Raw genomic sequence first — 27,983 nt, 5'->3', positions numbered from 1 at the left:
TCACGTCGAGCGCGTTCACGTAATTTTCAAGATCGCACAACGAGGACGTGCGTAGTACTAGCTGTGCCAGACTGACAATACAATCGGTCGCGCCAAACTTTGCGCTTATGGGAACTGTAGTCTTTTTTGTAAATTCTTTACTGGGGAAAAACTGTCCACAAACTACATTTCCCTGTTTGCATGCTTTTCGGCTGCCTCCGAGAGCTGCTTTATAAAGAAGTTGTTTTCCTGCAGTCCCTGATCGGGATCTGCTGTCTGACAAGACGGAGGCACAGGTATCTGTTGCTAGGGAGATATCCTGCTTTAATGATTATTCTTAAAGGTGACAAAAGGGACAAGTGCGATAGTGCAAAAAAAGAAAACGTTAAGGTTTATTGGGATTACATTAATGTTTCCTAAAATAGGCTACCATAGAAAGAACTCCAATATAAAAGCTATTTATATATTTAATAGCAATGTGTGCATCCAATTTATGTATTTAAAAAATGGTCCAAAAAAACAAAGTGCATTTTAACTTGTAATTCTCGTCGCAAGTTAATTTGTGTGACGCTAATAGTTTGCTGCTGTTAAATTGCCTTCGATGTAACAGACTTCTGATCTGTAGCCTATGTTTTATGTATTTTGTCAGATGTTTGCATGTTAGCTAGCTAGATGTAAATCTGTTCTAACATAGTTGCATGAATGTAGCAATTTTAAGATGTATTGTCCGTCCTCTAATATTTGTACAGTGTACGGGTATGGATACTCCCTGTAGCCTATGAATACCATAGGCTATTTGATTTTTGTCGTGATCTTCCCTTATTTATTCGTTACATTACTTATAAAATTGTGACAATTTTATGTTCGCCGTGTGTTCTGAAACGTTTCTCACCGTTTAAAATATAGAAGTATATTTTATTGCTTGGATAAAAATTAATAATGAGCGAAGAGCCAGACTACATCTCCCAATGTAAAGACATTATCACACTATGATTATACTAGCCTGCTGAATGAAACAATATTTAGCCAAGGTTTTACATTAGTCGAATTCGTTATTTCATCAAACCAGAACTGGACTGCCTCTTGTCTCACGAAGTTCATTAAAAAGATGTTGCTACACAACGTCTACGACAACGAACTTAGCATCATTGTTTCGCTATGTACTTGCTGTTTAAAAATGGCAAATGCTTCCGATAGTTGTCGCTAAAGGTAGGTTATTGTGTTCTGTACAGCTGTGCGTTTATGAATCGCAATGTGATGTTTTTGTTTGAACAATTCAGTCGTCATTAGAATATCGCGAATGCCTGCGTCAGATAGTGCTCAAGCAACTGCCTTATTCTCATTTGTTTTATACCCCATCTCCTGTTTAAACTTCCGGAACTCTCTGTACCTTTTCCAAAAATTCGTGCGTAGGAGGGAGGAGGTGGGGGCGAGCAGGGGAGTCTAGTTCCATCTTTGACATAGAAACCAGCCGTGGTCCCGGGGATCATTTCAGAAAAAAGAGAAATCGTACCGGCATCATACGCGGTGCGTTCACTGGTGCATCAGGGGTGTGTACAGAAATGAAACGGGAGGACAGTTGCTCTGCTTTGAAAATTGATGAGTTTGCCGAGATGATAAAGAACTAAGGTAACCAAAAAGACAGTGTATGACAAAACAACATTGGTGTTGAAAAGGTAATTGCGAGGGATTTCATGTAATAACTATCAACCGGTTTATTTTGTTTTGGTGTACATGAAGTTGCATGTAGGCTACTCCTTCGCAGACAGGTGTTAACTAAAGACTGTGAATTGGTAGCAAATAATGTAAGTGATTGCTCATCACTCTGTAAGTGTCAAGACCTGATGCTTGTAGGCATGGGTTGCTTGCTTTTTTTTTAACTGAGCCATAGGGTCAGTGTGAAAGGTGAGAATTTGGGTATCCGAAGTTCTCCCACTGTCCCAGCTGATCTTGAATCCAAAGTTAGCTGGATAACACCCCTTTGCTAATTGATATTCAAGTTTGGTACAGGAGCAAAATATTTTTTAGAATCAACATTTTTTGTTTGCCATGTTGGGGGGTGTGAATGAACTGAGTGGTTCAAAGTGAGCACACAGAGAGTTATCTTCATCATTTTTCTGTGTGACTCTTCATCTTACCTCCGTGGCAGTAGTGACAAACGAAGAAGACAAACACTGAAGTGACACCAGTCAGCAGTCCCATGTTGGTGAAAGAAGATGAAAGAGCTTGATGTGGGAAAGGACTACCTGCCAGTTAGCCCAGGTTACCGGGCTGTACCCAGCAGAGACACTTCATCCAGCTCAGACACTGACCCATACCAGCTCTCCAAGGTCCAGGTCAGTCTTCTTTCAAAACTATACTGTACCAGCCTTTGGCCAAAAGAGATTTACTTGCACTCATAACCTTGTAATAAGGTCAGGCTTGGGGCTTAGGAGAAGGTATTTAATCATGCTCAGGGTGGTAAAACACTTATACATCCCAGTAATCGGGAAAAAACAATGGGCTCAATCGGTAATCACTGGTCATATTTTGAAAATGTAGGTGCCCATCCAGACAGTTTTTGGTATGAGATTTTGTTCTGCGCCACCAAGCTTGTTGATGTCACATGCCTCTTTAAAATTTAGATAACATTCTTGTTAGCTGATACTGTTATCCAGAACGACTTATACAGCTAACATTCTTTCTTTGTGTACTGTCCATTTATGTGGCTGGATGTTTACTGAATAAGTTCAGGTTAAGGACCCTGATTAAGGGCGTAATGGCAGTGCCCCATTTAGGAATTATGCCAAAAATCCTCCACTACAGGTGCATTGATTTTGTGGGAGATGCTGAAATAGATTCCCCATTGATTACAACATAGCAAAAAAAAATGGCTATACTTCTGAACTATCCATTGCGAATGATTGTAGGAAGGAATTTGGTCTTTTGTAAAGTAAAATAATGATTCCAAATTTTAGGTCAATGACAGTTTATTAATAGAGCAACATTGTCTTCTTCACAGAATGAAACATACAGGGTAAAAGCAAGGAAGGTCAATTACAAGACAGTGTTGTTCAGGCACCAGCTTTACACCCTTTCCTAGAACAAAATGTACCAATGAGTTGGCAGGTAACCAAATGGTCATTGTCACCTCTGTGTGTGTGTGTGTCTGTCTGATTCTGATTCTGGTAGGCCATCAACCACCCCTTTGATCAGTTAACATCGTCACCAAGTCTATCCTTGTTCAAGTCAACATCCCGGCATGTTGAGGCAGATTAGATCAATCAAAATTCCATACAAAGCCTTTATAAAGGTTAATGGGTTAGAATTATTGCTGGAGGTTATATTGTTCTCATGGATAATCTGGGTTTGATTCATGCAAATAAAGATATGTGATTCATTGCACTGTGTAAGACTTCATTAGAGACCATTTTTTGCTCTAGTTCTGCTTTTAATAGAAGGGAAGTGGGGTTTGAGGTAGCAGTGGAGAAATGACTGTGTTGACTCCTGAGGATACAAAGTGTTACTTTTCCTTTTGGGGTGTATGCGGTGTTCTTCTTGGGGGAGGGCAGCTGGGTTTATGCTGAGTTTTGCTGGCTCAGCATGCCAGAGAAATGAAGGTCATATGATTGATGACTGCTTTAAAAAAATTTCAGCATCGCTTTTCTCCTTCATATTAAAGGCACAAAGGTGATACAGCATCGCCGCCAAGAGCAAGCGGGTCAGTCCTGAAGAAAATGTTTTGTTGTCTGTCTTGCATATTGGCTTAACTCTCCGATCTGCTTGAGAAGACGAAGAGAAGTGTCATGAGCAGTGTTGCCTACTGTTGTAACCCCACTCAACCTCTTTCACTTTAGCTAGGTTTTCTGCAGACTCAATGCTGAATTATTGTATTGCTATTAGGAGATTGTAATGAGACAAAGGAAGTTGATATGACAAACGTACCTATGAGTGAAAAGCTAGATGTCAGGGACTAGTGGCTGTGATGGTTAAAATGGGTGAACAGCTGTTGTTTTGTTTCTGGCAGAGTGCTGAGGCTTTGTGTGTGTTTTGTTCTCCGCTGTCTCTCCTGTCAGCATTGAGTCAGCAGGATAGGAGAGCAGCTCTCTCTCTCTCCCTCTCTCTCACCCTCCCTCTCTCTCTCTCTCTTACTCTCTCTCTGTATCCCCATCTCTTTCTGTCTTTCTCTGACCCTCTCCGTCCCTCTCTCTCTTGCGGTCTCCCTCCCACTAGAGACCCTCTCTCTCTTCCCTCTGATTGGCTGCTCTCCAAGAGACCTTGTGCCTATAGCTGCCTGTATTCAATTGTTTACATAACGGAGGCCCTCCCACACGCTGCATGGCTGGCATGAGTGGCCAATGATGCTGCAGACTTTTGTGACGCAGAAGGCTCTGTGGGCCCAGGATTGGTTGCTTGATCCTGACAAGTCTGTGGTGACTGTGTGTTTGTGCAACGTGAGAGCGTTGTGGAAACGTGGGGGGTGGGGGCGTGCACGTGTTCAGAGCTCTGCACAGCGCTGTGCAGGAGGCAACATGCGGTGGTCACTCCAACAAGATGGCAGTGTGATTGAAATTTAGGTTTTTATATAGATACGGTTCACCTGAAAGCCATCATTATGATGGCATTGCTCTCTGTCCAATTATAGAGTTGAATGTAAATTTTTGTTAAGTGCTTCTGTTTTGCTCCTGGGAGGACAGGGATATTTTTGTGTCACTGAATGTCCTGTGGAGCCTGGTAATCGGCTCTTCCTGTTCCCCTTGCCAGCACCGCAACCTTGTGTCTCGTTCGGTCTATGAAGCTTCAGTCGACTCCTTTGTTCTTCTCAAAGCACTGCCGAGAGGCCGTGACTGAATTGCTAAACCTGAGGCCCCTTGTGACTCTGTTGATTCACAGTAGTGTGTGTGTGTGTGTGTGTGTGTTAGGAATATAAGGTTTGCATGTGCAAGTGTGTGCCCTGCACGTGTTGCTCATGCTTCACTGGCCCCATTATTTTCCTCTCTTGGCTCACCCGTAACTGCATCTTCCCCTGGGGACTTGAAAGGAGGGTGGGGGGTGAAGGGAAGGAAGTGGAAATGTGCTCAGGACTGGACACGAGATATGAGAGGCCCTTACCCTTCTCTCATATAATCACCAGAGGAAAAATCGGTCAAAATTTTGTTGTTTGTTCCAGACATAGTCCCATCTGATAAATCGTAATAAAATAATAATCTTCTTAAGTCTTGTCTTAGACAGCAGACCCTGTTTACAGGTTTTCCTCTGCGCGTGAGAAAAATATTTTGTTTATATTTGCAATTCTAGTAAGTACGTAAGTACATAAATAAGTAAATAAATAAATTCTGGTGAAATTTATCAATAAACCATGTTCATTAATGTTTAAGACTAAAAACCCAAGACTTAAGGTTTTTTCCAGTGTTTGAAAGCAAGAGATTTTCATCTGTGTGGAAACATACCACTCAGTTTGCTATAGCAGTGACCACATGCCCACAAGCCTGATGCATTTTCAAAGATTCCCACCAGTATCCAATGGATTATGTAAAATGTCAAAATAAATAATGTCACACGTTCTGAAAATGCGCAGCTTGGGTTTAGTAATCTTTTAAAGCGGTGCTTTTAAAGTACAGCGCATTCCCTCATTGGGTAATCCGCCCTGCTCTGCGTCTCTGGGTTTGAGCGTGTGGAGGGGACCCTGCGGTTGCATCCGCATTGCTGCGCTGCTGCGCCAGGGCAGTGTCACTGAGGCTGCAGGCTGGACTGGGCAGCAGAGCAGCAGAGACCCGGGCGCTGACTCACTCTGCTCCTCTGCTGATGACACATTGCCGCCTTTAGGCTCAAACTCTCTCCTGCTCAGGAATCTGAAAAAGCAAAACCATTTCAAAAAAAGAAAAACGTTTATAAGAGTCTGGAATGATAGGGCTGGTTGCCTCATTGAGAATAAAAACTGTTTTGTAGATGTTCGTAAGGCTAACTTTGCGATGTGATTTTTTCAATGGTCACAGCAAAAATTACACTGGTCTTATGTAGATTTCATGTAATGCACATTTGTTGTGCACAAACATGAAACCATAATAAGCTGTACCTGCATTTTTTGTTAGCATTTCAAAATATCAACAGTGTTAGCAATAATTGGATTGGAAATATGGAAAGTCGTCGACTGCAGAATACAATGAGCTGGAAATTAGCAAATACAGGAGCTCATTGTCTACCAAAGGTAAAAACGAACATGCTGTGGATTTTATGTACTAATACTATCCATTCTGCAGAATTACAGTATTCAGTATTTTCTATAGGCCTACAGTTTGCATATTGCAATAACATCTCTTTCAGGCTAAATGCCTGCAAATTATGACATGTACTCTCAACATGAGGTATTCATTTATTTTTATGAACAGATATGTCAAGCCAGTGTTATGGTCCTGACTTGCATTAGCTTTTTAGTAGATGTTCATCCCAGCAGAGGAGGAAGAAGGGCATAAATCCAGGTGCTATAAGATGTGCAAATGTATCATCTGAAGCTCTAATATGTTTGATGTAGCGCTGAGCCAGACGTTTGCTCATCTGGTGCAATCTGGTGCATCCTGGTGATTAATTTGCTGCCTCCCCCCTCGTTTCTGATCCCCTGCCAAAAAAGATGAAATATCCAAACATTGAGTGGAATTTCTTTTGTTTACAGTCCCTAGCTATACAGGAATCGTATTATGTGAAACATTGTAGCTGAGGCTCTGAAGATTCAATTTCAGTATATAAAGAAATCCTTGCTGAAGGGATGCCTTTTTAAATTTGATTTGGGTACACAGCATTAAGTCCACAAACAACATTGAATGATTGACAAGGCCCTATTTCCTGTCTTATCTTGAAGGGTGGGTGTTCATGTTGACGCAGCTGAAGTTAAAAACACAATGTCCTTTCAGTGTTCCTAAAGATGGTTTGCATACCTCCCAGTTTTCTCCTCTCGCTTATGCTCTGGGGTCAGTGGTTGAGCTGCTTGGGTTTGTAACGTTCTGTGTACGGTTTTAAACGCAGCGCAAGCCCGTAAAAACGAAGCTCTTTGTTTCCTCCTTTCTGTGTGTGGCGTGTGTCAGGATGCCCTGGAGACCGCTGCTCGGGCGGAGGGGGGGCTGCCTTTGGATGGGGGCGGGACCCCTCACATGAAGGAGCTGGAGGAGGAGGCCGGCCGCAGCAAGTACCACCACAGCATCAGCGTGCTGAAGCCGTTCCGCTCCACCAGCAAGTGAGCACAGCTAGCGGTGTCTTTTATGCTCTGCGTGTCATGTGCATGAGGTACTTATGCCTCAAGGACATCAGCCCTGTTTGTATTGAACAGAAGTGACCACGCCCCCCCCTTCTTGCCCCTCCCTCAGGCACCAGCACCCGGTGGACAATGCTGGCCTCCTGTCCTTTATGACCTTCAGTTGGCTGACGCCGCTGGCCCTCAAGGCCCACAAGAAGGGTCAGCTCTTCCTGGAGGACGTGTGGGCTGTGTCCGAGTGGGAGAGCTGCGAGACCAATCGAAAGAGGTCAGTGCTGCCTGGGGTCCCGGGGTCAGGGGTCAGGGGGTGCCAGCGTGTGCGGGTGTGGCAGAGCGTGACCACGCCCCCTGTGTCCCCTCTTGGCTCTGCAGACTGGCGGGGCTGTGGGAGGAGGAGTGCGAGGCTCTGGGGGACCAGGCCTCCCTGCACCACGTGGTCTGGACCTTCTGCCGGACACGGCTGCTGCTGTCCATCGTCTGCCTCATGGTCACCCAGCTGGCTGGCTTCACTGGTCCAGTAAGTAGCGCCCCACTCTCCGTTCTCTCTCCTTTTCTCCCTCTCTCTTTCTCTCTATCTCTCTCTCTGTTTCTCTAGCTTTATCTCTGTCTGGCTCTCTCTCTGTCACTGTCTCACCCGTGAATAGATGTGGGGCATGGTGGGGTGGCAGGGGTATGGGCCAATACGACCCCCCCACTGTGGCGGGGAGCATGCAGGTGAGTGTGCTGGAGGGGCGGGGTGGAGTGTTCTGTTACTCTTACCCTCACCAAAGATATAGAGATGACGAGGTTTGAGTAGGAGAGAAAACGCAGCATAATGAGAAGCTGTTATTGCATACCAGTGAGGTCTGCACTCGTGGTGTGCAAAAAGGGCTTCCTGCATCGTGAGATTGGAACATTGTGCTACCTCTGCTGTCACACAAAACAATGTTTGCCCGTTAGCTGTAAAATTTATACAGCCCAGCGAAGATGTTGGACTTTTTGTCTTGCATTGTGATTGGAGATCTCAGAGTCTGCACAAGACCATTCCCATCTCCATTCCCATATGTCTGTGGTGAAGGTAACAGACAATATTTTGCTTCTTTTCCTCATATTGAGGGTTTTGTTTTGTCTATTAACCAGAGCAACTAGAGATTTATTTGGAAACATCTAAACCTGTGCTGTGTAACTCTTATGACGAGTGCCTAAAACATGGCTTACCTGCACAAAAAGAGATGCTATCTGTCACACCTGCAAAGTTAGATCTTTATTTACTTTTCACCAGTTGCCTGTAAATTTGAATATGAACTGTGAATCTTGTTTTAGTTCAGGGCTACTCAACTCTGGTTCTGATGGACCAAGGTCTATCAAATTTTTCATTTGTCTGTGTGGTTTTCTCAGAACCAAGATCTGCTAAATTCATCTCACTGGCAGTTCAAACAAGACAACCGAACTACATGGCTAAAATGGAGGCCTGTTGGCTCTGTGGTCTTCCAGGGTTTGAGCAGTCCTGTTTCACTTGTGAAAGTCAGCAGTTTAAAACCGCATAGGCGAAAAGATGCAAACAAGCATTTCAAAATTCCTCTTTCAGAGTGAGTAAAGGTCACAGACAGTTCACTGAAGGAGAGGCATCTGCCATATTTTGCATATCAGTACGTTGCACATGCTGTCAACTAGACGATGCTAGGTCTGCCGTTTAGCTTCCCTGCTGAGTGACTGTTCAAGCGACCCAGTTTTCCAGCTGCTTCTCAGCAGCTGATGAAAGGTGACCTGCTAGTCTGTAGCATCGTAGCTGGAGCTGCAGCAAACAGGACCTGCGCAGATTCACTGAACATTACGTCATGTGGATATGCTTGTGCACTGTCATTGATTTCAGACTATCCAGATGATTTAATGCTTGGTGAATCTATGGATTTCCTGTACAAATTGATTCTAGTGAAAGTGTCTTAGGTTTGTTTAGATGGGATAGTGGAGGTTAGAGGGTTAAATTAAAGCGTTAAACTCATAAAGGTTTGAAACCGTCCTCCATTCTCTTTCCCTGTATCCCTAGTTGTTTAGAGGCAAGGGACCTGCCCTTTAGAGGCCTTATATCATAGTCAAACCTAGTGAGTTATCTCAGCATTTTCATTGGTTTAGGCTCAAACAATGCACGCAAACCACTGATCTTTCTTTTGGTGCAATCAGTGACCCCCCTAAAAGAGCTGATTGGTCTATGAGATTAGGATGGGAGGAGTTTCTGACATAAATAGATGCGTCCAGGCTATTAACTACACCATTGGCTGTTTCGGTTTTCCCCTCACAGTAATCTATGAAAACAAGATTTAAAATGGAAAAAGTGCTGGTAAGCATTTTGCTGTGGGTTTATATTTGCTTCTTTTGAAGAGAACATCCGAAAATCTTTTTTTAATCTAGGGTCAGTTGAACTGAAGCTGTTATTATTTTGTTTTCTGTCATTTTTTGCTCTTCTAATGTCACTAGGCTCCTTTTCTTATGTATGTTTTATCTTATGTTTGCTCACACGTGATCTTTAACCTAGTATGTTCCCTTATGCAGAGCTTTCATGTGCATTTTCATGTATTTTTGGATATTGTACTACGATGATGCTGTTGTGATGTCATTGCTGTGATGAGACGCCCAGGTGTGTGCCACCTTTCCTCAGGTCTGTAGACAGGGGTCTGCAGGTGTGTCCACGGACACGCGTGTCAGGGTTAACGCACCGCCTTTTTCCAAGGAGAGCTTCTGTCACTGTCCCACCTGCGGGGTATGTAGCGAGTTTCTGTCTCCTTCATTTCTCTGCCTTTTGGCCCACTCCAGGGGGTCAGGCAGCTGGCACCACCCGGGCCCCGAAAAAACCAAAACCCCTTTTCCACTGACAGAGTCATGCTGAACTAAGCCGTGCTGGAACCTCGCTGAACTTGACCGAAAATGTCCAGTAGGTCTCATTGTCTGTAGTGTCTGTAGTGTCTGTAATGTACTGTATCACAGGAATTGGAACAGAATGCCTAGTTGTGGATTCGAGCAGACTTTGCCTGAATTTGCTTGTAGAATCCAGAATGTGAATGTGAAAGCTTGGTGCAAAATAGGCCATGTCTTCCTCCAGGCAGGGAGAGTTTCAGTCTGTTGGATGCCCCCTGCCACATCAGCAGGGTGCCGGTGATGTATTTGCATCAGTTGCAAGTCGTTCATTCAATGTTGGAGTGATGGAATATCCCTAATTTTGATTGGGTATTCCAGTTTGAGGGCGATGTGGCAGTGCCGGCAGGGGTAGATTTTTATTTGAGGCTTGTTTGAGAGACAATTAAGTTTCTTCTACACAATCTTTACGTTTTGTACAATACTTGTTTTTCAGCGCTTTCTGATTTTTTGAATACTTGTGATTGATTGGCGGTGTTTATCGTTGGAATCCTGTAATAAATATCAAAGAAGATGATACCATTATTTCTATCATGTGTTCTCATTTTTATGATGTGGTGTGACCACATGAATCCATTCCAGCTTTCACCAGGTAGGTTGCTGATCCCACTCCAGTCCAGTTTGTAACCAGGCCAGCACACTACAGGTTGTGACACTGAACCGGTGTGCTTTGTTCTTGACAAAAAAGATCATGGAAACCCTCCAGAACATGTGTTTGCTGTCACAAGTCAGCCTGGTTCCTGCTCTGTGGAAAAGGGGCATTGGGCCCAAGAACCTGGAGGCTGGTAGATGTAGCAGCGAATTGTGTTTTGTTATCTCTATAAAGATAGTTTTGTTAGTTTCGATAAAGCTGGAAGGAAGTCAATCAAATCCAAAGGTTTACCCATGACAGGTGGGCTTGAGTTTGGTGTTACCTGTTGCAGTCTGATAAGAGTGCAAATGCTCCAATTCAGGGTGAGAGCCCACTGCCCACCATTTAAAATGTGTGTGTAGGGAGGGGGGGGGTTGGGGTGGAGCTGAGAGGGCGGTAGGGTGGGGGAAGGGGGGGCGGGGGTGTCAGGACGTGGTGCGTGAGCAGGAGCTCGCCACTCCCCCCCGCAAAGGGACATGTGACAGAGGCTGTTCTTTAGACTCCACAGGCCGTCCGTTAAACTGCGGAGGGGTATGTCACGGGAGGCGGCGTGAGACCGTGGCCAAAAAGCCTGAGAGGTAAGGGCACGTTTTTTACAGGACCGGCTCTCACCATCACCTTCATTCTGTCCTTAATCCTCATACATGCTTCTGTGGCTGCAATGTCTGCTTATGCCAATGTTCTACTGTATTTATTTACCTCCAAAACGACCAGCTGGTCTCTTGTCAGAATTTGACAGCTGTAACGATGTTATTATGTACACTGTATGTCTTGTGTACCATGACCTGCTTGCTCTGTAGTACCACTGAACAGTATACAGAGACTGCTCAGACAAACTTCTGGCACCTGCCAACAGTGGTCAAAATTTACACTTTTAAACCGGTGGCTATGACAACGGGATTTCTTTTCTGCTGCTGTAAGATGTGGCCATACAGGCCGTGTCACACCTCAAAGGTGGCTGAATTTGGCCCCCCCTGACTGCTACACCATCAACCCTCCACTGTTCCCTAAAAGGCCATTCTACTGGATTGGGAAAGAACAGTTGTTCTGCCGTTGTGCCTAATAGGGGGCGCTGAGGGAAACCGCCATTTTCTCCATATTCGCTGTCCCCACTCCTTTACCTGGACTTTCTCAACGCTTAATCTGAAATGGGGCAATTTCATACGTGCTTTTCAACAACCCAGAGGACAAATGAATGGCAACCAAAAAAAAATCCAAAGACCAAACAAAAGAAGAGGCTTGTGGGACTTGTGGCCCCTATGTGGACTGTGTCGCACTGCTCTTTCTGTTCCTCTGGAACTCTGTGCTGGGAGTGGGGGAGGGATTGTCTCCATTTTCTATGCTGTACTGAATGCACTGCAGGCTTTAACCCTGAGACGTACATTCCTACCTTCATTTTGTCAATAAAGTGATGCGGTTGGTTTGAACCATGTGTGTCTGCTGGCACTCCCTGTTTGTACCCAGAATTCCTGAGTGTATGTTTGTGTTTGTGTGTGAGGCTGGCTTTGTGATGGGATGTGTGTGTGTGTGTGTCTGTCTGTCTGTCTATACCGAATGTAAATCTTTCTCTGATGTGAAGAGATGAAATTGTCACAGATAAATATTTTTAAAGATCTGCGAGTTCATGGGTTTTGTTTCACTGCTGCTTTTCTGGGTGCTTTGTTCTTCTTTTCCTGTTTCTGTTTGGTGAAATCGCTGATATTTATTTTCAGACAAATGCTCGTCTCCAACCTGCCAAGTGTGTGGACTGTAGGTGTAGTGTCTTCATATCCACACAACTCGGAACAAAGAGAAGAAAGAGATGTCAGTTTGTGGAATGTGCCATGTCTTGCCTTTGTTTAAGAAAAAAAAGACCCTGTCAGTATTTTTTCATTGTTTCTCTCCTGTTCTTTTCAAAGGATCTTAATAGAAAAGGCCACTAAAGGTAAATGTTGAGAGTACCAATTTAAAGAGCTTGTTTACTATTCCCAGTAGTGCTATGTGTACTTAGCATGACGTACGTAATGACTTAGAATGCCATGACCAAGTTGATGCCCCTTTTGTGTTGTTGATGATGAGGATGATGAGGATGATGATGATGATGGTAGTGACACTGGGGCAGAGCAGGCTGTGGAAGGATGGTCAGTCACGCCTCCTGTGTTCTGTCGCCCCCCTCCTTCCCCCTCCGCAGGCGCTTGTGGTAAAGAGGCTCCTGGACTACACGGAGCAGGTCAAACCGGACCTGTCCTACGGCATGCTGCTGGTCCTGGGCCTGCTGGCCAGCGAGCTCATCCGGTCCTGGTCCCTGGCGCTCACCTGGGCCCTCAACTACCGCACGGGCACACGCCTCCGCGGCGCCATCCTCACCATGGCCTTCCACAAGATCCTGCGGCTCCGCAACATCCGCGAAAAGTCTGTGGGGGAGGTGAGGAGCGGGGCCGGGTGGAGAGGGGAGGGGCAGGGCTGGAGGGGAGGGACAGGGCCGGGCGGAGAGGGGAGGAGCAGGGCCAGGCGGAGAGGGGAGGGGCAGGGCCCGGCGGAGAGGGGAGGGGCAGGCCGGGCGGAGAGGGGAGGAGCAGGGCCAGGCGGAGAGGGGAGGGGCAGGCCCGGCGGAGAGGGGAGGGGCAGGGCCGGGCGGAGAGGAGAGGGGCAGGGCTGGAGGGGAGGGACAGGGCCGGGTGGAGAGGGGAGGAGCAGGGCCAGGGCGGAGGGGAGGGGCAGGGCCCGGCGGAGAGGGGAGGGGCAGGCCGGGTGGAGAGGGGAGGAGCAGGGCCAGGCGGAGAGGGGAGGAGCAGGGCCAGGCGGAGAGGGGAGGGGCAGGGCCAGGCGGAGAGGGGAGGAGCAGGGCCAGGTGGAGAGGGGAGGAGCAGGGCCAGGCGGAGAGGGGAGGGACAGGCCGGGCCGAGAGGGGAGGAGCAGGGCCAGGCGGAGAGGGGAGGGCAGGGCCAGGCGGAGAGGGGAGGAGCAGGGCCAGGCGGAGAGGGGAGGGGCAGGGCCCGGCGGAGAGGGGAGGAGCAGGGCCCGGCGGAGAGGGGAGGAGCAGGGCCAGGCGGAGAGGGGAGGGCAGGCCGGGCGGAGAGGGGAGGGCAGGGCTGGAGGGGAGGGGCAGGCCAGGCGGAGAGGGAGGGGCAGGGCCCCGGGGGAGAGGGGAGGGGCAGGCCGGGCGGAGAGGGGAGGAGCAGGGCCAGGCGGAGAGGGAGGGGCAGGGCCGGGCGGAGAGGGGAGGGGCAGGGCTGGAGGGGAGGGACAGGGCCGGGTGGAGAGGGGAGGAGCAGGGCCAGGCGGAGAGGGGAGGGGCAGGGCCGGCGGAGAGGGGAGGGCAGGCCGGGCGGAGAGGGGAGGAGCAGGGCCAGGCGGAGAGGGGAGGAGCAGGGCCAGGCGGAGAGGGGAGGGCAGGGCCAGGCGGAGGGGAGGAGCAGGGCCAGGTGGAGAGGGGAGGAGCAGGGCCAGGCGGAGAGGGGAGGGCAGGCCGGGCGAGAGGGGAGGAGCAGGGCCAGGCGGAGAGGGGAGGGGCAGGGCCAGGCGGAGAGGGGAGGAGCAGGGCCAGGCGGAGAGGGGAGGGGCAGGGCCAGGCGGAGAGGGGAGGAGCAGGGCCAGGCGGAGAGGGGAGGAGCAGGGCCAGGCGGAGAGGGGAGGGGCAGGCCGGGCGGAGAGGGGAGGGGCAGGGCTGGAGGGAGGGGCAGGCCGGGCGAAGAGGGGAGGGACAGGGCCCGGGGAGGTTGAGACAGGGACAAAGAAAATGCAAGTGTTCAATTAGAGGAAAGAGATGGACAGTATTGAGCCAGAGCCAGAGAAGACACAGGTATGTGTATAGAAAGAAGCCAATGTTTTATTAGAGGGAAAAGGATGTTTGATTAGAGACAGACAGGACTGAGTATAAGAGAGTAAAGAGTGGTCTGAGCAGAGGAAAGGAGAGAGAGAGAGCAGTTTTGACAGATAAAAGAGGAGAAGAGGGTTTTGAGACGAGAGGTCTGTGTTCTCGCGCTCAGCTGATCAACATGTGCTCGAGCGACGGGCAGCGGATGTTCGAGGCGGCCGCAGTGGGCAGCCTGCTGGCGGGCGGGCCCCTCATCGCCGTGCTGGGCATGGGCTACAACCTGGCCATCCTGGGCCCCACCTCGCTGCTGGGCTCTGCGGTCTTCATCCTCTTCTACCCCGCCATGGTGAGCAGGACGTCCCTACAGCCACACCGCGGTCGCTTGCTTAGTGTCTACACACCGGTAAAATTTTGTGTGTCCATTGTTTTTGAACGGATTTTTCCAGATGTTCAGCTCCAGGCTGACGGCCTACTTCAGGAGGAAGGGCGTGGCCGTGACCGACATGCGGGTGCAGAAGATGAACGAGATCCTCAACTACATCAAGTTCATCAAGATGTATGCCTGGGTGAAGGCTTTCTCCCAGTCTGTGCGCAGTGAGTGGCCTCTTTTGTGTGTGTGTGTGTGTGTGTGTGCGCGCGCGCATACACTAGATCGCATACCCTGGCTGTGTTCTGGCAGGAATCCGTGAGGAGGAACGCACAATCCTGGAGAAGACCGGGTATTTCCAGAGCATCACAGTGGGCGTGGCTCCCATCGTCGTGGTGATTGCCAGTGTGGCCACCTTCTCCACCCACATGCTGCTGGGTTATGACCTCACTGCCTCCCAGGTATGACCTCACTTGCTCATATCTGTGATCAGCAGTAGAACCCTTGTGGAGGACACCCTGTCCTCAGTGATCAGGGAGCTTATTCAGCAGATAAAAAGGTAGCACAGGGATGGAAAGAACCTTTTTGACTGTACAACAGTTTATCCATTATCATAGAATAGCAATTCTTGGGAAATATGTAGTATGTGGCTCTGTCACAACAGCTGTATTTGATGAGGAAATGTATGGGATGGAAATGTCAGCATTAAAGTGAAGTTCTTTTCTAATAGTGCAGATTGCATCACAGTTATCTGGGGGTAATGTGGTCTCTGTTGTAGATCATATGTGTTCATATGGTGTTTCAATTGATCCAAACCAGCCTGTAGCAAACAAGCTGCATCAGTTGCCACGGGTGAGGGCGGTTGCTAAGCCCATAAATATTGATTCAGTCTGTTCTGCTCTAACCCAGAATACCCTGCATTTCTCTCCTGTCAATCAGGCTTTCACCGTAGTAACTGTCTTCAATGCCATGACCTTTGCACTCAAAGTCACGCCCTTCTCAGTCAAGTCCTTGTCCGAGGCATCGGTGTCCATGGAGAGGTTCAAGGTAAGAAGACCTACTCTTTCTTTCCTCTGTTTTACTTTCCCTTCCCTCCCCTTTTCTCTTTCTATGTCCATCTCCCCCCACCCCCACTCCAGCCTGTGGAATCTGGCTTGGGTGTTGGGTCCGGCTGGGTCCAGCACGGCCCAGCTGGCTGGCCTTCCTCCAGGAGCTTCTGGGTCCACTGATCACTGGCGCGCAGTGGAGGAGAAGGAGGCCAGGGGGCGTGGGTTTGTTCAGGCGACATTAACGTCACTAACTGTGTGCTTGGGTTGCTGTGGGGAATGTGGTGTGAAAATGTGCTGTGTGGGGAGAGAGATTCCTCTGGAGGGCGGGGCCTCCCTGGAGCAGCTCTTATACTCACCCAGCGTGGCCCCGCCCCATGGACCCTGGCCCCACCTGAACCTCCCAGAATTCCCAGGATCCTTTCAGGACTGGGACAAGGCAAGGATGGGCAGGAGAAATGGCAGCTTGCAGTGGTCACCTGGGCATCTGCTGCTAGGGGTCTGTAACCCTGTGCATCATGGGTAAAAGATGATGGTTTTGGAAGACGCTGTAGAAGGGTGATCCAGACAACTTTGACCATTATTTGCAAAAAGAGTTCCAGTAATGTCTGTTCCTTTATGAATATTCCACGGGTCCTGGGAATTCATAAGCTTTAAGCTTCAGCAATGCAGGGATGAAACTGCGAAGAGCTGAGTGTGTGTGACATGTGCATTAGTGCTGGTTCAGCATCTCTGGGTGAGGGCTGCACAGGCTACCCTTCCCCAGACAGAAACTGATGAGTCATTAAAGGGAAGGAATGCTGAGTCAGGCCGACCCTCTTAAAAAAATGGTTGGCTCTGATGGCTGTGGGGGCTTATTTTTAGGCTCCCGATTGGCTAGTTTGTCAAGGGGACAGTATAGTACAATGATTTGCGAATTGGGCTTGTAACCCAAAGGTTGCAGGTTCAATTCCCAGGTAGGACATTGCTGTTGTATCCTTGCGCAGTGTACTTAACTTGAATTGCTTCAGTATATATCCAGCTGTATAAATGGAATCTATGTAAAAACTTGTAAGTTTCAATGGATTTGAAAGTGTGCTAAATGCTAGTAACCCTCCAGCTATCCTTGAGTGCAAGAGTAGAGAATGTATTGACAGAGAACTCAAAATGAATATCTACAGGGTGGTACAGCAAATAGTCTTATTCAGCAACAAGATGGATAAACCAGTATGCAGGTGTGAAATCAGTCCTGGTATACAGTTGGCTGGCAAAAACAGTTTTGGCCAGTTGAGGAACATCTCACAGAGAATGTGTGTGGATTGATGGGAACTGCCCCTGCCCACAGCCCCCTCACAATGTTCTGTTCTTCTGTGTGTCTGAACCTCTCTCACACACCCACCCCTCCAGAGTCTCTTTATGATGCCGGAGGTGGAAATGATCCGGCCACAGCCACAGAGCCCCCTAGTGGCCATAGAGATAAGCGGCGCCAGTCTGGCCTGGGAGACGGGTGGCCACAGTGCCCAGCCCACGCCCCGGGGCACGCCCTCCGTGGGCCTGGTCCAGAGGCACGGGCTGAGGAGGAGCTGGGCCGCCGCCCACGGGGCGAAGAGGGCAGAGCGATCCGCCGTAGAGGAGCAGACCGGCCAGCTGCTGATGGGGAGGGGGGCGGACGTCCCCTCCAGCCCCGAGGACGAGACCGCGCCCGTCCCCACCATCAGCCAGCGACTGCAGAGGACCCTGCACTGCATCAACCTCACTGTGCCTCAGGTCAGAACTCAACACATGAGTGTCTGTGGGTGTCTGCATGTGTGGGTGTACACCCATAAAAAAGCTTTTTTTAATGTTCTGTTAGTGTGTATATTATTCGGTATGTGTAAGTGTGTTTTGGTGGTGAAATAAAAGACCTTTGTCTCACTCTATTTTCCCTTCCTTCGTAGGGAAAACTGGTTGGAATCTGTGGTAGTGTGGGGAGTGGGAAGTCGTCTCTGATCTCTGCCATCCTGGGTCAGGTAAGCTTCCCTGCAGCTCAGTCTCTGGGAGCTCAGTTCCTGCAGCTCAGTGGATAGGAGCTCAGTCTGCAGATCAGGATTTTTCTCTCTAAGTCCTAGTCCTGCTGCTATGGGCCTCCGGGTTTTGGAAAGTGCTGCGTCAGCCAGGAGCAGTCGTTCCATTGTGCTTGACGGTCTCTCTCTCTCCCAGATGACCCTTCTGGAGGGCTCTGTGAAAGTGAGCGGGGACTTCGCCTACGTGGCCCAACAGGCGTGGATCCTCAACGCCTCTCTGCGGGACAACATCCTGTTTGGGAAAGAGCATGAGGAAGAGAGGTCAGGACCCAGACCACAGACATGAGCACAGGGTGTGGGGACGGGTGGCTGGGGTCAGGCTCACTACATGTCCTTTGTGGGTGTGACTGTGTGAAAACAGGCCACTGAAATAAGGGTGCACCTTCTGCAGCAGTAGGGTTCAGGACACATCTCAGATTGGACAGTAGGGGTAGGAGCTGGCCTTTGGGAAGGCTGTCTTGTTAGCAAGCGATTGACACAATTAATTTTGAGCTGAGATGTGAAGTAGAGATGGCTTGAAATAACTTGCCCGAACCTGTCTTCACCCTATTGAATAAAGCCTGGTTCTGAGCATCAGCAGAATACCAACAAGTAGCCAGAGGGTAGAATGTGGGTGTGGCTTTGGAGGATGACAGGACATCACTCTATGATGTGGCATAGGGTATGCCATAATGGACTTTGATCAAACAGGTTGTTTTTCGATCCTGGGTGCTGATTGGCTGAGACCATGTCTTCAGCAATGCTAAATATGATGCAGTAACAGTTTTTCAAACAGCCTGTTTGTAAACAGTATCACTAGTAAGCGCACAAACCGTCACTTACTAAATAAAATGACAAAATAAATAATATTGTGTCATCAATTATTTGTTTGTGTATGTTGTAACCATTTTATTAAAGCAATACGCCACTCCAGGCTGTGCTGTATCGTGAATATACATTTACAGGGGATTGCCATGACTGTATTCACGATACAGCACTGCCTCGAGTGCCCTATTGCTTAAATATGTATATTGTAAATGAAGATATTGTTTTAGTGAAGCGTGCTGGTCTAACCCCCTTCATGCACGCTCCACAGGTACCAGATGGTTCTGAGTGCCTGCTGTCTGAGACCAGACCTGGCCATCTTGCCCTGTGCTGACCTGACTGAGGTGAGACCCCTGCTCAGCCGGGCCCTGTTATGGGGCCAGTGGGCTTGCCTTTGATTGGCAGAATTTGTAAAATGTGGAAGTGGCCGGAGCTTGAAGCTGATTTTATCTTTCACAAGTGTGCTAATAGAGCAAATGCGACTGCTTATGATCAAGCTGATTAGCCCATTGGAATACTAGCTCATCATTGATGTTCAGTAATAAATAAGAATGTGAGATACTGTAACTGGAGGAGCACTGTGCACTGTGCGCTGTTGTGTGACTGCTGTCCTTTTTCAGATCGGGGAGCGCGGGGCCAACCTGAGTGGTGGGCAGCGGCAGCGCATTAGCCTGGCCCGTGCCCTGTACAGCGACAGGAGCATCTACGTCCTGGACGACCCGCTCAGTGCCCTCGACGCCCACGTGGGCAACCACATCTTCAACAACGCCATCAAGAAGCAGCTGCGCAGCAAGACCGTCATCTTCGTCACTCACCAGCTGCAGGTACCCGACCTCACCCCTCAAAGAGCTAATTTCACCCAGCCTCACCTGATCTTACCGTATCCAGTCTGACTTTACTGGAACACACCTGATCTTACCCTATCCTGTCTGAATTTACTGGAACACACCTGATCTTACCCTATCCAGTCTGACTTTACTGGAACACACCTGATCTTCCCCTATCCAGTCTGACTTTACTGGAACACACCTGATCTTACCCTATCCAGTCTGACTTTACTGGAACACACCTGATCTTACCCTATCCAGTCTGACTTTACTGGAACACACCTGATCTTCCCCTATCCAGTCTGACTTTACTGGAAAACACCTGATCTTCCCCTATCCAGTCTGACGTTACTGGAAAACACCTGCCTTTTCAAAAATCTCCCTGGGGTCTGTGGGACTGAAGCGGATTATTTCCTGACCTTTGTGTGTATTCATGTGTGTTTTCAGTACCTTGTGGACTGCGATGAGGTTATTTTCATGAGGGACGGCAGCATTACAGAGCAGGGCAGCCATGAGGACCTGATGTCTCTTAACGGAGATTACGCCGCCATGTTCAACAACCTGCAGCTAGGAGAGGCTCCCTACATTGATGTGAGACATTTGGGAAATGCATGGGGAAGGGCATGAAGAATGTGTGTGTCTGCATGTGAGCACATATGTGCACGTGTGTGTGTGTGTGTGTGTGTGTAACTGACACCTTGTTCATTTCAATCAGGTGACCCACAGGAACTCTGGGAACTCCTTGAAGAAGCCTCCTGAGAAGACCAAGGCTGGATCCATAAAGAAGGACAAGCCTGCCAACAAAGACAATGGTGTGTATGTGTGTCTGTGGCACCTGTATAACCTGGCAATAGAACCTTTGTGAATATCCTGTAGATCATGGTCTTGTCTGGGACACACTGTGGAGCAAAGCAGATGTTAAGCATCAGAAATAACTCCACCCCCCCTCCATCTTACCAGCAGGTCAGCTGATGCAGGCGGAGGAGCGTGGGCAGGGCTCTGTCCCCTGGTCGGTGTACAGGGTGTATATCCAGGCTTTGGGCGGCGTGATGGTCTTCCTCCTTATCCTGTTGCTCTTCATCCTCAATGTCGGCAGTACCGCTTTCAGCAACTGGTGGCTCAGCTACTGGATCAAGGAAGGAAGTGGGGTGAGTGGGGGACATGGGATGAGTGGGGGGACATGGGGATGAGTGGGAGGGCAGGGGGTTTCAGGGGGTACAAGATGAGTTGAGTGAGTGGACAGGGAGGTGAGTGGGGGGACGGGGTGAGTGGGGAGACAGGAGGATGAGTGGGGGGACACTTATGTTTTCTGGGTTTGTTGAAATGAAAGAGGCTTGAGCTGGGAGAGGTTGACTGCACCAGCTCCTGTGTCACATAACTGTGATATGTAGCAGGATGCCAGTCCAGCTGCCCCATGTAAATGTGCATCACCACAGAGGCACGTGCTGAATAGCTCTCTAAGCATTGTGTGGCTGGCGGGTTCAAGTTAGAGCTTGTGATGACGGTGCTGTGACTGTTCTCTGTCGCCCCCTACTTGCAGAACACCACAGTGTGGGTGGGGAACAGCTCCGTGTTGAGTGACAGCATGCGGGACAACCCCCTGATGCAGCACTACGCCGGCGTCTATGCACTGTCCATGGGCATCATGCTGCTGCTCAAATTCGTCCGGGGAATCGCCTTCGTCAAGGTACCTGCTCCGTGTGTGTGTGTGTGTGTGTGTGTGCGTGTAGTGGTATTTTGGGTGTATTTGTCTGTGTTAACTGTATCTATCCCCAGGGAACACTACGGGCCTCTTCTCAGCTCCACGAGCAACTTTTCCGGAAGATTCTGCGCAGCCCCATGAAGTTTTTTGACACCACACCTACTGCCCGCATACTCAACAGGTTCTCCAAGGACATGGACGAAGGTAGGCACAGACCAGGCCGTGTGACGCGCCCTTTCTCAAAACACCTGTGGATAATCAGATTTAGACTCGCCGTACGCATAGAGAATATCCCATGATGCCTTGCGGTCTCTCGCCCAGTGGACACAAGGCTGCCTTTCCAAGCGGAGATGTTCATCCAGAACGTGATTCTGGTCTTCTTCTGCCTGGGCGTGATCGCCTGCATCTTCCCGTGGTTCCTGGCGGCGGTGGGGCCCTTGGTGCTGCTCTTCACTCTGCTCCACGTGGTGTCACGCGTCTTCATCCGCGAGCTCAAGCGGCTGGACAACATCACGCAGTCGCCCTTCCTGTCCCACATCACCTCCAGCATCCAGGGCCTCACCACCATCCACGCCTACGGCAAGGGGGACGAGTTCCTCTACAGGTGGGCCCCCTGCTATCCGTCAGTCCGCACTTTATTCAAATCATCTATTTCCTGGCAAGGGCTGGTATGGTAGTAATTGGATTTCAATTTGTGTGAAGTTTCACGTATCAAAACTCATATCTTCTACACTATTCATTTGTCCAATAAAACAGAACACGGGTTCAGTTTCTCTAGCTTAAGATGTATGGGTGTAAGTGGGCCTCTAAAGTTACGTGACAGGCATGCCAGCCATCCATTTCTAGCTTGAGTGTACACAGAAAGAAAAAGGTAAAGGTAGAGGTTAAAGGTTGGGGTTAAGGTTGAATGAAAATCAGACAGACATGTAGACAGAGATCTTGGCTTTGATTGGGGGTTGGATCTACTCTTACTTGGCGTAACTCTGTGACCGTCTTCCCCCTTGTTTCTCTTCCTCAGATACCAGGAGCTGCTGGATCAGAACCAGGCCCCGTTCTACCTGTTCAGCTGCGCCATGCGCTGGCTGGCGGTGCGTCTGGACGTGATCAGCGTGGCCCTGATCAGCATCACGGCGCTCATGATCGTGCTGATGCACGGCCAGATCCCGCCCGCCTACGCCGGCCTCGCCATCTCCTACGCCGTGCAGGTACCCGCGCTCTGAGCGGCTAGGAATGGGGGAAGGGGGATCGCCTCTCACGTGTGAGACGCACTGCCGGGGGCTAGAGGGGCGCTAAGTATTTAATATGCGATACGGTTCAAGATCATCATGAGGATAAGTAGTAGCTAGGGTTTCGCCTGATATCTAAGTGCTGATATGTCATTTTAATCTAATCTATGTTCGGTCACTGTTAATATTCACGTATCTATTTCTCTCATTTATGGTTTCTCCCCCCCCCCCCCCCGTGTCTTTCTCTCAGCTCACCGGTTTGTTCCAGTTCACTGTGCGTCTGGCATCTGAGACTGAGGCCCGCTTCACGTCTGTGGAAAGAATTCACCACTACATCCAGGTGCCCGGCTCCCTTCTTCCCTCTCTCAATGTTGGATGTGCTTCAGTGATTTAAATATGAACTGTTAGAAGTTTCTAATGAAGAGGTTTTCTTATTGAATACTGCACCCCCCACCCACCCACCTCCCCAGTCTCTGGCCCTGGAGGCCCCTGCCAGAATCAAGAACAAGACCCCCCCTCCAGACTGGCCCCAGGAGGGGGAGGTGGTGTTTGACGGCACGGAGATGAGGTACCGGGAGAACCTGCCGCTGGTTCTGAAGAAGGTGTCCTTTACCATCAGGCCCAAAGAGAAGATCGGCATCGTGGGCCGCACTGGATCAGGTAGCTAACGCTCTCACTCACACTCACCCTCTGTAGTCCACTGTCTTCAAGTGTGAGTCATTGAGGCACACACTCACTCACTCTTATTCACACTCACCCTCTCTGGCCCACACTCACTCCCACTCACTCTTACCCACCCTCACACTCCACTCAGCTGCAGGTCAGTAGGTCACCTCTGTGAGAAATGTACTGCCTGTTCTCCTGTGTGTTTGCCCTTTTAATGGCTGCTGGTTAAACTGTTAAATGCCCCCCTCCTCAGGGAAGTCCTCTCTGGGCGTGGTGCTCTTCCGCCTCGTGGAGCCCTGTGGCGGCTCCATCAAAATCGACGGCATCAACATCTGCGACATTGGCCTGGCTGACCTGCGCAGCAAGCTGTCAATCATCCCGCAGGAGCCGGTGCTGTTCAGTGGAACCGTCAGGTGGGGGCGCTGTTCCTTCGGCGTGCAGTTTGCCTGCTCGTGCAGGTTACAGATACAGTATGTGCAGGTGGGGTTTACCTGGTCTCCCTCTCCGGCAGATCCAACCTGGACCCCTTCAACCAGTACGCTGAGGAGCTCATCTGGGACGTCCTGGAGCGGACTCACATGAAGGAGTGTGTGAGTGTCAGGGCTCAGAGCCGGGCGGAGCGCGGGGGGATCAAGCGAAGAGCGGTGTGGTGTAGTGGTTAGAGAACTGGACTTCAGCCCCAGCAGCTCCGCTGCCAGCTGTGGCCGGTAGTCCTGCGGGAGATGCGCAGTTTGTTTAGGAAGGAGAGTTTCCATTGGCAAGGTTTGCCCTACTTCAATGCGCCACAGCGACACTGCTGGCTGACTGGGCACCTGTGGTTCTCCTGCAGTAGTGGCTGGTGCAGTGTTCTCATCTGATGACTGTGCAGCACTGCTGATGGACTTCAGAAAGGAAAGAAGCAGCAACTGAGGACTGTGGATCATATGACTGGCCAATAAATGCAATAGGGCATGCCAGTTTTTAGGAAAAAATAAAAATGTGCGGTAATGTAGTTTTTTAAAAGAAAATTTAAATAGGTCAAGATCACATATTAAGTGTGGTTTTGCTGTTGTGTCCTTGAGCAAGGAAATTAATTGGACTAAGCTTAAAATAAATAATAAATTGCATTTCTTTAGCAAATATCCATCTGAATAAATGCAGGTCAAATTCAATTAACTGTGCAAACAACCCTGCAAAATTGGGACGTCTAAGCAAAGCAATTAGAATAAATGGGATCAGACTGATGGCCTGTGCTTGGTGGAGCAGATGGTATTAATGGAGAGAAAGCTCCCTACTGGCCTGGTCACAGGTACACTGCCCCAGCACTCTGAGTACACAGAGCAGTGTTTGAGTATTGAGGGTGGTTGAGCAGAAGGAGAACTGGAGAGAGGTCACAGTAGGGAGGAAGTGTGTGTCTGAGACAGACGAAAGAGGGAGAGGGACTTTCGCTCTGATTTTAAAGCTTTTTCCACATTACTGAAGGGAAGCAGGGCTGTTTTCACAGGTAGTGACAATATGATATCTAACTCAGCCACTATAGTTTAATGAGTCCCATTAGGAACAGTGTGGGCCCACCCTTCATATCCTCTGTTAGGAAAATGTCCTACATTTGAGCTTTATTTAGGAACAGTCACACACAGATTATGCCCCATGAATACATGCATGTCAGTGGGACTAGTGAGCGTACACACAGTCACTTAGCGATGTTTTATTTCTTGCTCTTGATCCCCTTTGCTCATCTTCCTCCCTCTCCCTCCCAGGTGTCCCAGCTACCTCTGAAGCTGGAGTCAGAGGTGGTGGAGAATGGGGAGAACTTCTCGGTTGGAGAGAGACAGCTGCTCTGCGTGGCCCGCGCACTGCTGAGACAGTGCAAGGTGATAAGCTCCGCCTCTCTCTGTCCATACCATAGATAAAGAATGGCTAGATCAGAGCGCATTTCCCACCTTATCGGAAAGTTTTGCTGTGTGTATGCAGGCAGGCAAGATAGCAAATTTGGATTTTTAAGTTTAATGAAAATTTCATGGGTAAATCAATCATAGTGAATTTGCCCTGTGTGTCCTTAGTATAGCCACATTGGTTCTGGCATATGTCCCACTGTTCCTTTTCGTGGGGCTCAATCTATCGAGTGGTCATATATCTATGGTTTTTACCTTACACTGAATCCTGACCCAAGACCCCTGATATCAAGACACATATGGCATGTTCTGTACTTAATGTACCAGTTTTCCAAACAGAGTGAATGATGGTGTATCCTAGAAACGTACGCACCTGGACAAGCTCAGTTTGGTCACCGTGAGCACAGGCTGTGCTCTGTAATTACAGGTTCAAATATTGACTTTGTCATTAAACGAAGATTGCCGGGAGGCCCCAGTGATAGTAACTGCCCATGTACCAGCAGGGTGGGCGAGTCTGTATCTAGCAGAGTTACACAGGCACGTTTGCTTCTCCTACCTTCACATCCAGCACCCACAAGGCTGCTAGCTGTTGTGAGCAGGCTACTGTTGGGCTGTGTACTGTGTGTGCAGTGTAAAACAGTCCCAGAGGTTCTGTTACCCAGTTAGGTGGGACACACTTCTTTGGCACAACTCTAGAAGCACAACTGGCTACTCTAATTGGGAAGATACATAAATGCAGGTACGCTATCTGATAGCTGCTGGAAAAAATGAGGATCAGAGTAGCTCAGTTAGGCCCTTTGAACAGAACACTGAGGCCCGCTGATATGGTACAGTCACAGGCATAACTTCGAAATTTCCCCCCACTCCACGTTTTTTGGGTGGTTTGGAATTTTGGCCACAAACCACCCCGCCCCTCCCTCTCTAAGGACCTGCTGCCACGTGCGCTGGCTTCTTCCCTTGCAGATTCTGATCCTGGATGAGGCGACGGCCGCCATGGACACGGAGACGGATTCGCTGATCCAGGAGACCATCCGCGCCGCCTTCGAGGACTGCACCACCCTGACCATCGCACACCGGCTGCAGACCGTGCTCAACTGCGACCGCATCATGGTGCTCGCCCAGGGACAGGTACACCTGCTCAAACACACGTAGCCACAGACGCTAGCACCTGTACACAGCTGCATCACCACCCGCATTCAGAGACAGGTATGCTCTCCAAACTCAACTCAACAGAGAACACGTTGCATATTTCACCACATAAATACATTTGTAAACAAATCCATTATAAACTTAAAATACACATATTTGTCTGTACAAGTACATTTCAACGATAGGCAGGTACACTTGAAAGGCACATGTCTGTACTTAAAGCGGGGCAGGTACACCTGTAGAAAAGTGCACTATTACACTCAACCTGGGACGTGTACATGTGTATTAAGAGTTTTACCTGTCCCTGTTTTTTTCATCTGAGCCTGTGTTTGCCCATGTGTGCTCTTCCACCCATTCCCCTCTCTCGCTTAGGTGGTGGAGTTTGACGAGCCGTCCAGACTGCTGGCCAATGAGAACTCTAGATTCTGCGCCATGCTGGCGGCTGTGGAGAACAAGATCTCAGTGAGGGGCTAAGGAGGCACGCGGGGCCGTGCGCGAGGCGGAATCGCGCTCTGGAGAGGGAGGGGACCCCCCCCCAGCAGACACTGCCTCACCATGCTTTGTCTAAGCCACGCCCCCTTCCTGCAGTCCTGCAGTTCACACTGCTGCCTGCTGGGGGTGTTATGTTGAGCTCTGTTGGGACAGGGTCCTGAGCAGACACCTAGGGCTGTCCTAGGGAGGAGCCTGCTCAGAAATCACTCTCAACCTAATGGTCAGGAAACCACTGATACTGTAACAATGTTTTGAGTAATATTAAGAGAAGCTTTACATGTGTAGCTATATTCATTTAAACAGGTCTGTTTCATAATATATATCCATTTATATGTGTATATATAATATACATATATACCTATATTTACAGTGCAAAGGATGTATGCTAAGCTTATTTTGTACTGACTGTTTGTACAACATCGGTGTATGACATGTATTATGTAATTTCACTTGTGGTTTGCTCTGTCACCATAGTCTGACCTCCCAGTGTTTAGAAAATTGGCGGTCTTCAGAACTCTGTAACTCTGTTGTCAGACGACTGAAGCCCTGGACCCAGGGTGGTCTGATTGTCTGGTGCCCGGAAGGCGTGGCCTGGGTCAGGTTAGGCTGGCGCTGAGCGGGAGGGAGCTTCACTGAGCGTCCTCTCGAAGTGTCTCCGCTCCACGCTCTGAGACGATGGTCTTCCCGTATCACCCCAGCTAAGAGGCCTTGTGCGTTTACAGCCCGTTTCCTTTGACTTTGTTTGTTCCTTCCATCAGTGTGTCTTTTTTTAACGTCCTGCTGAAAGAATGGGTCGTTTTCTTGCTCCTCACCCCCTTGCACAGAGTGGCTCTGCAGCTGCTCAGCGGCTCCCTCTGCTGGCGGGAGAATCTGTGACTGTCACAAGCTGTCTTTGATCAGGGGGGACAGCTTGCAATTCGAACTGCAAAAGAATGAAGGTTGTCCTGCGTCTGTGCGCGCGTGTGTGTACAATATCATGTGCGCATGTGTACAGTATCAGAACTGCACAGATGTAAACTCCTGTACTTGATGTGGGCTCTGACCAAACCCTGCAGTGTCGATCAGGCCCAAATTAGTACTGTAACGGCAATGGCTTACCAACAGGCCTTTTTGAATGTGTCTGCCTGTCTGTTATTTTTATTACTTTTTATAGCCTTAGCATGATGTAATTATTGCCTTTTGAGAGGGGGTGAGATAAAGAAGGAGAAGAAAATCTACGAAATATGTTAATAAAACTATTTTAGGTTTATTCACTGTGTGTGTATTTG

At 49.1% G+C, this 27,983-nt stretch overlaps 1 protein-coding gene across 6 annotated transcripts; it reads left to right on the top strand.

Moving 5' to 3' along the window:
- The first annotated feature begins 180 nt into the window (after window positions 1-180).
- On the top strand, window positions 181-27,964 carry abcc5 (ATP-binding cassette, sub-family C (CFTR/MRP), member 5). Of its 6 annotated transcripts, XR_010324518.1 has the most exons (30): window positions 181-275; window positions 2,129-2,315; window positions 7,038-7,186; window positions 7,317-7,472; window positions 7,577-7,721; window positions 12,895-13,128; window positions 14,693-14,866; window positions 14,967-15,114; window positions 15,200-15,348; window positions 15,827-15,934; window positions 17,320-17,679; window positions 17,850-17,921; window positions 18,112-18,236; window positions 19,051-19,123; window positions 19,400-19,603; window positions 20,054-20,197; window positions 20,322-20,418; window positions 20,567-20,754; window positions 21,147-21,293; window positions 21,383-21,512; window positions 21,630-21,912; window positions 22,327-22,513; window positions 22,785-22,874; window positions 23,005-23,194; window positions 23,454-23,613; window positions 23,712-23,790; window positions 24,940-25,053; window positions 26,038-26,202; window positions 26,596-27,425; window positions 27,540-27,964. XR_010324518.1 is itself a non-coding variant. In XM_064302350.1 (29 exons), exons 2-29 carry the CDS (start codon window positions 2,196-2,198, stop codon window positions 26,695-26,697), a joined length of 4,290 nt encoding a protein of 1,429 aa, XP_064158420.1. In that variant the 5' UTR covers window positions 181-275; window positions 2,129-2,195; the 3' UTR covers window positions 26,698-27,964. The 6 variants fall into 6 exon arrangements, 5 of the variants coding, with proteins under 5 accessions (XP_064158420.1, XP_064158416.1, XP_064158417.1 ...); XM_064302350.1 differs by having other exon boundaries at window positions 20,570-20,754; window positions 26,596-27,964; XM_064302346.1 differs by having other exon boundaries at window positions 26,596-27,964.
- The last annotated feature ends 19 nt before the right edge of the window (window positions 27,965-27,983 follow it).

Source organism: Anguilla rostrata, chromosome 12, assembly GCF_018555375.3.
Source record: "Anguilla rostrata isolate EN2019 chromosome 12, ASM1855537v3, whole genome shotgun sequence".
NCBI lineage: Eukaryota > Metazoa > Chordata > Actinopteri > Anguilliformes > Anguillidae > Anguilla > Anguilla rostrata.
Note: the sequence above shows the minus strand (reverse complement) of the source record. Positions and strands in the feature narration are given on the sequence as shown.

What these genes read in the sequence shown, in the direction of transcription:
- abcc5 (XM_064302346.1), top strand. Translation starts at nt 2,196, where the DNA reads ATGAAAGAGCTTGATGTGGGAAAGGACTACCTGCCAGTTAGCCCAGGT. An exon ending in GAGAGGCTCCCTACATTGAT is followed by an intron (nt 20,198 to 20,321) that starts GTGAGACATTTG and finishes CATTTCAATCAG; the next exon opens with GTGACCCACAGGAACTCTGG. An exon ending in TGGTGCTCGCCCAGGGACAG is followed by an intron (nt 26,203 to 26,595) that starts GTACACCTGCTC and finishes TCTCTCGCTTAG; the next exon opens with GTGGTGGAGTTTGACGAGCC.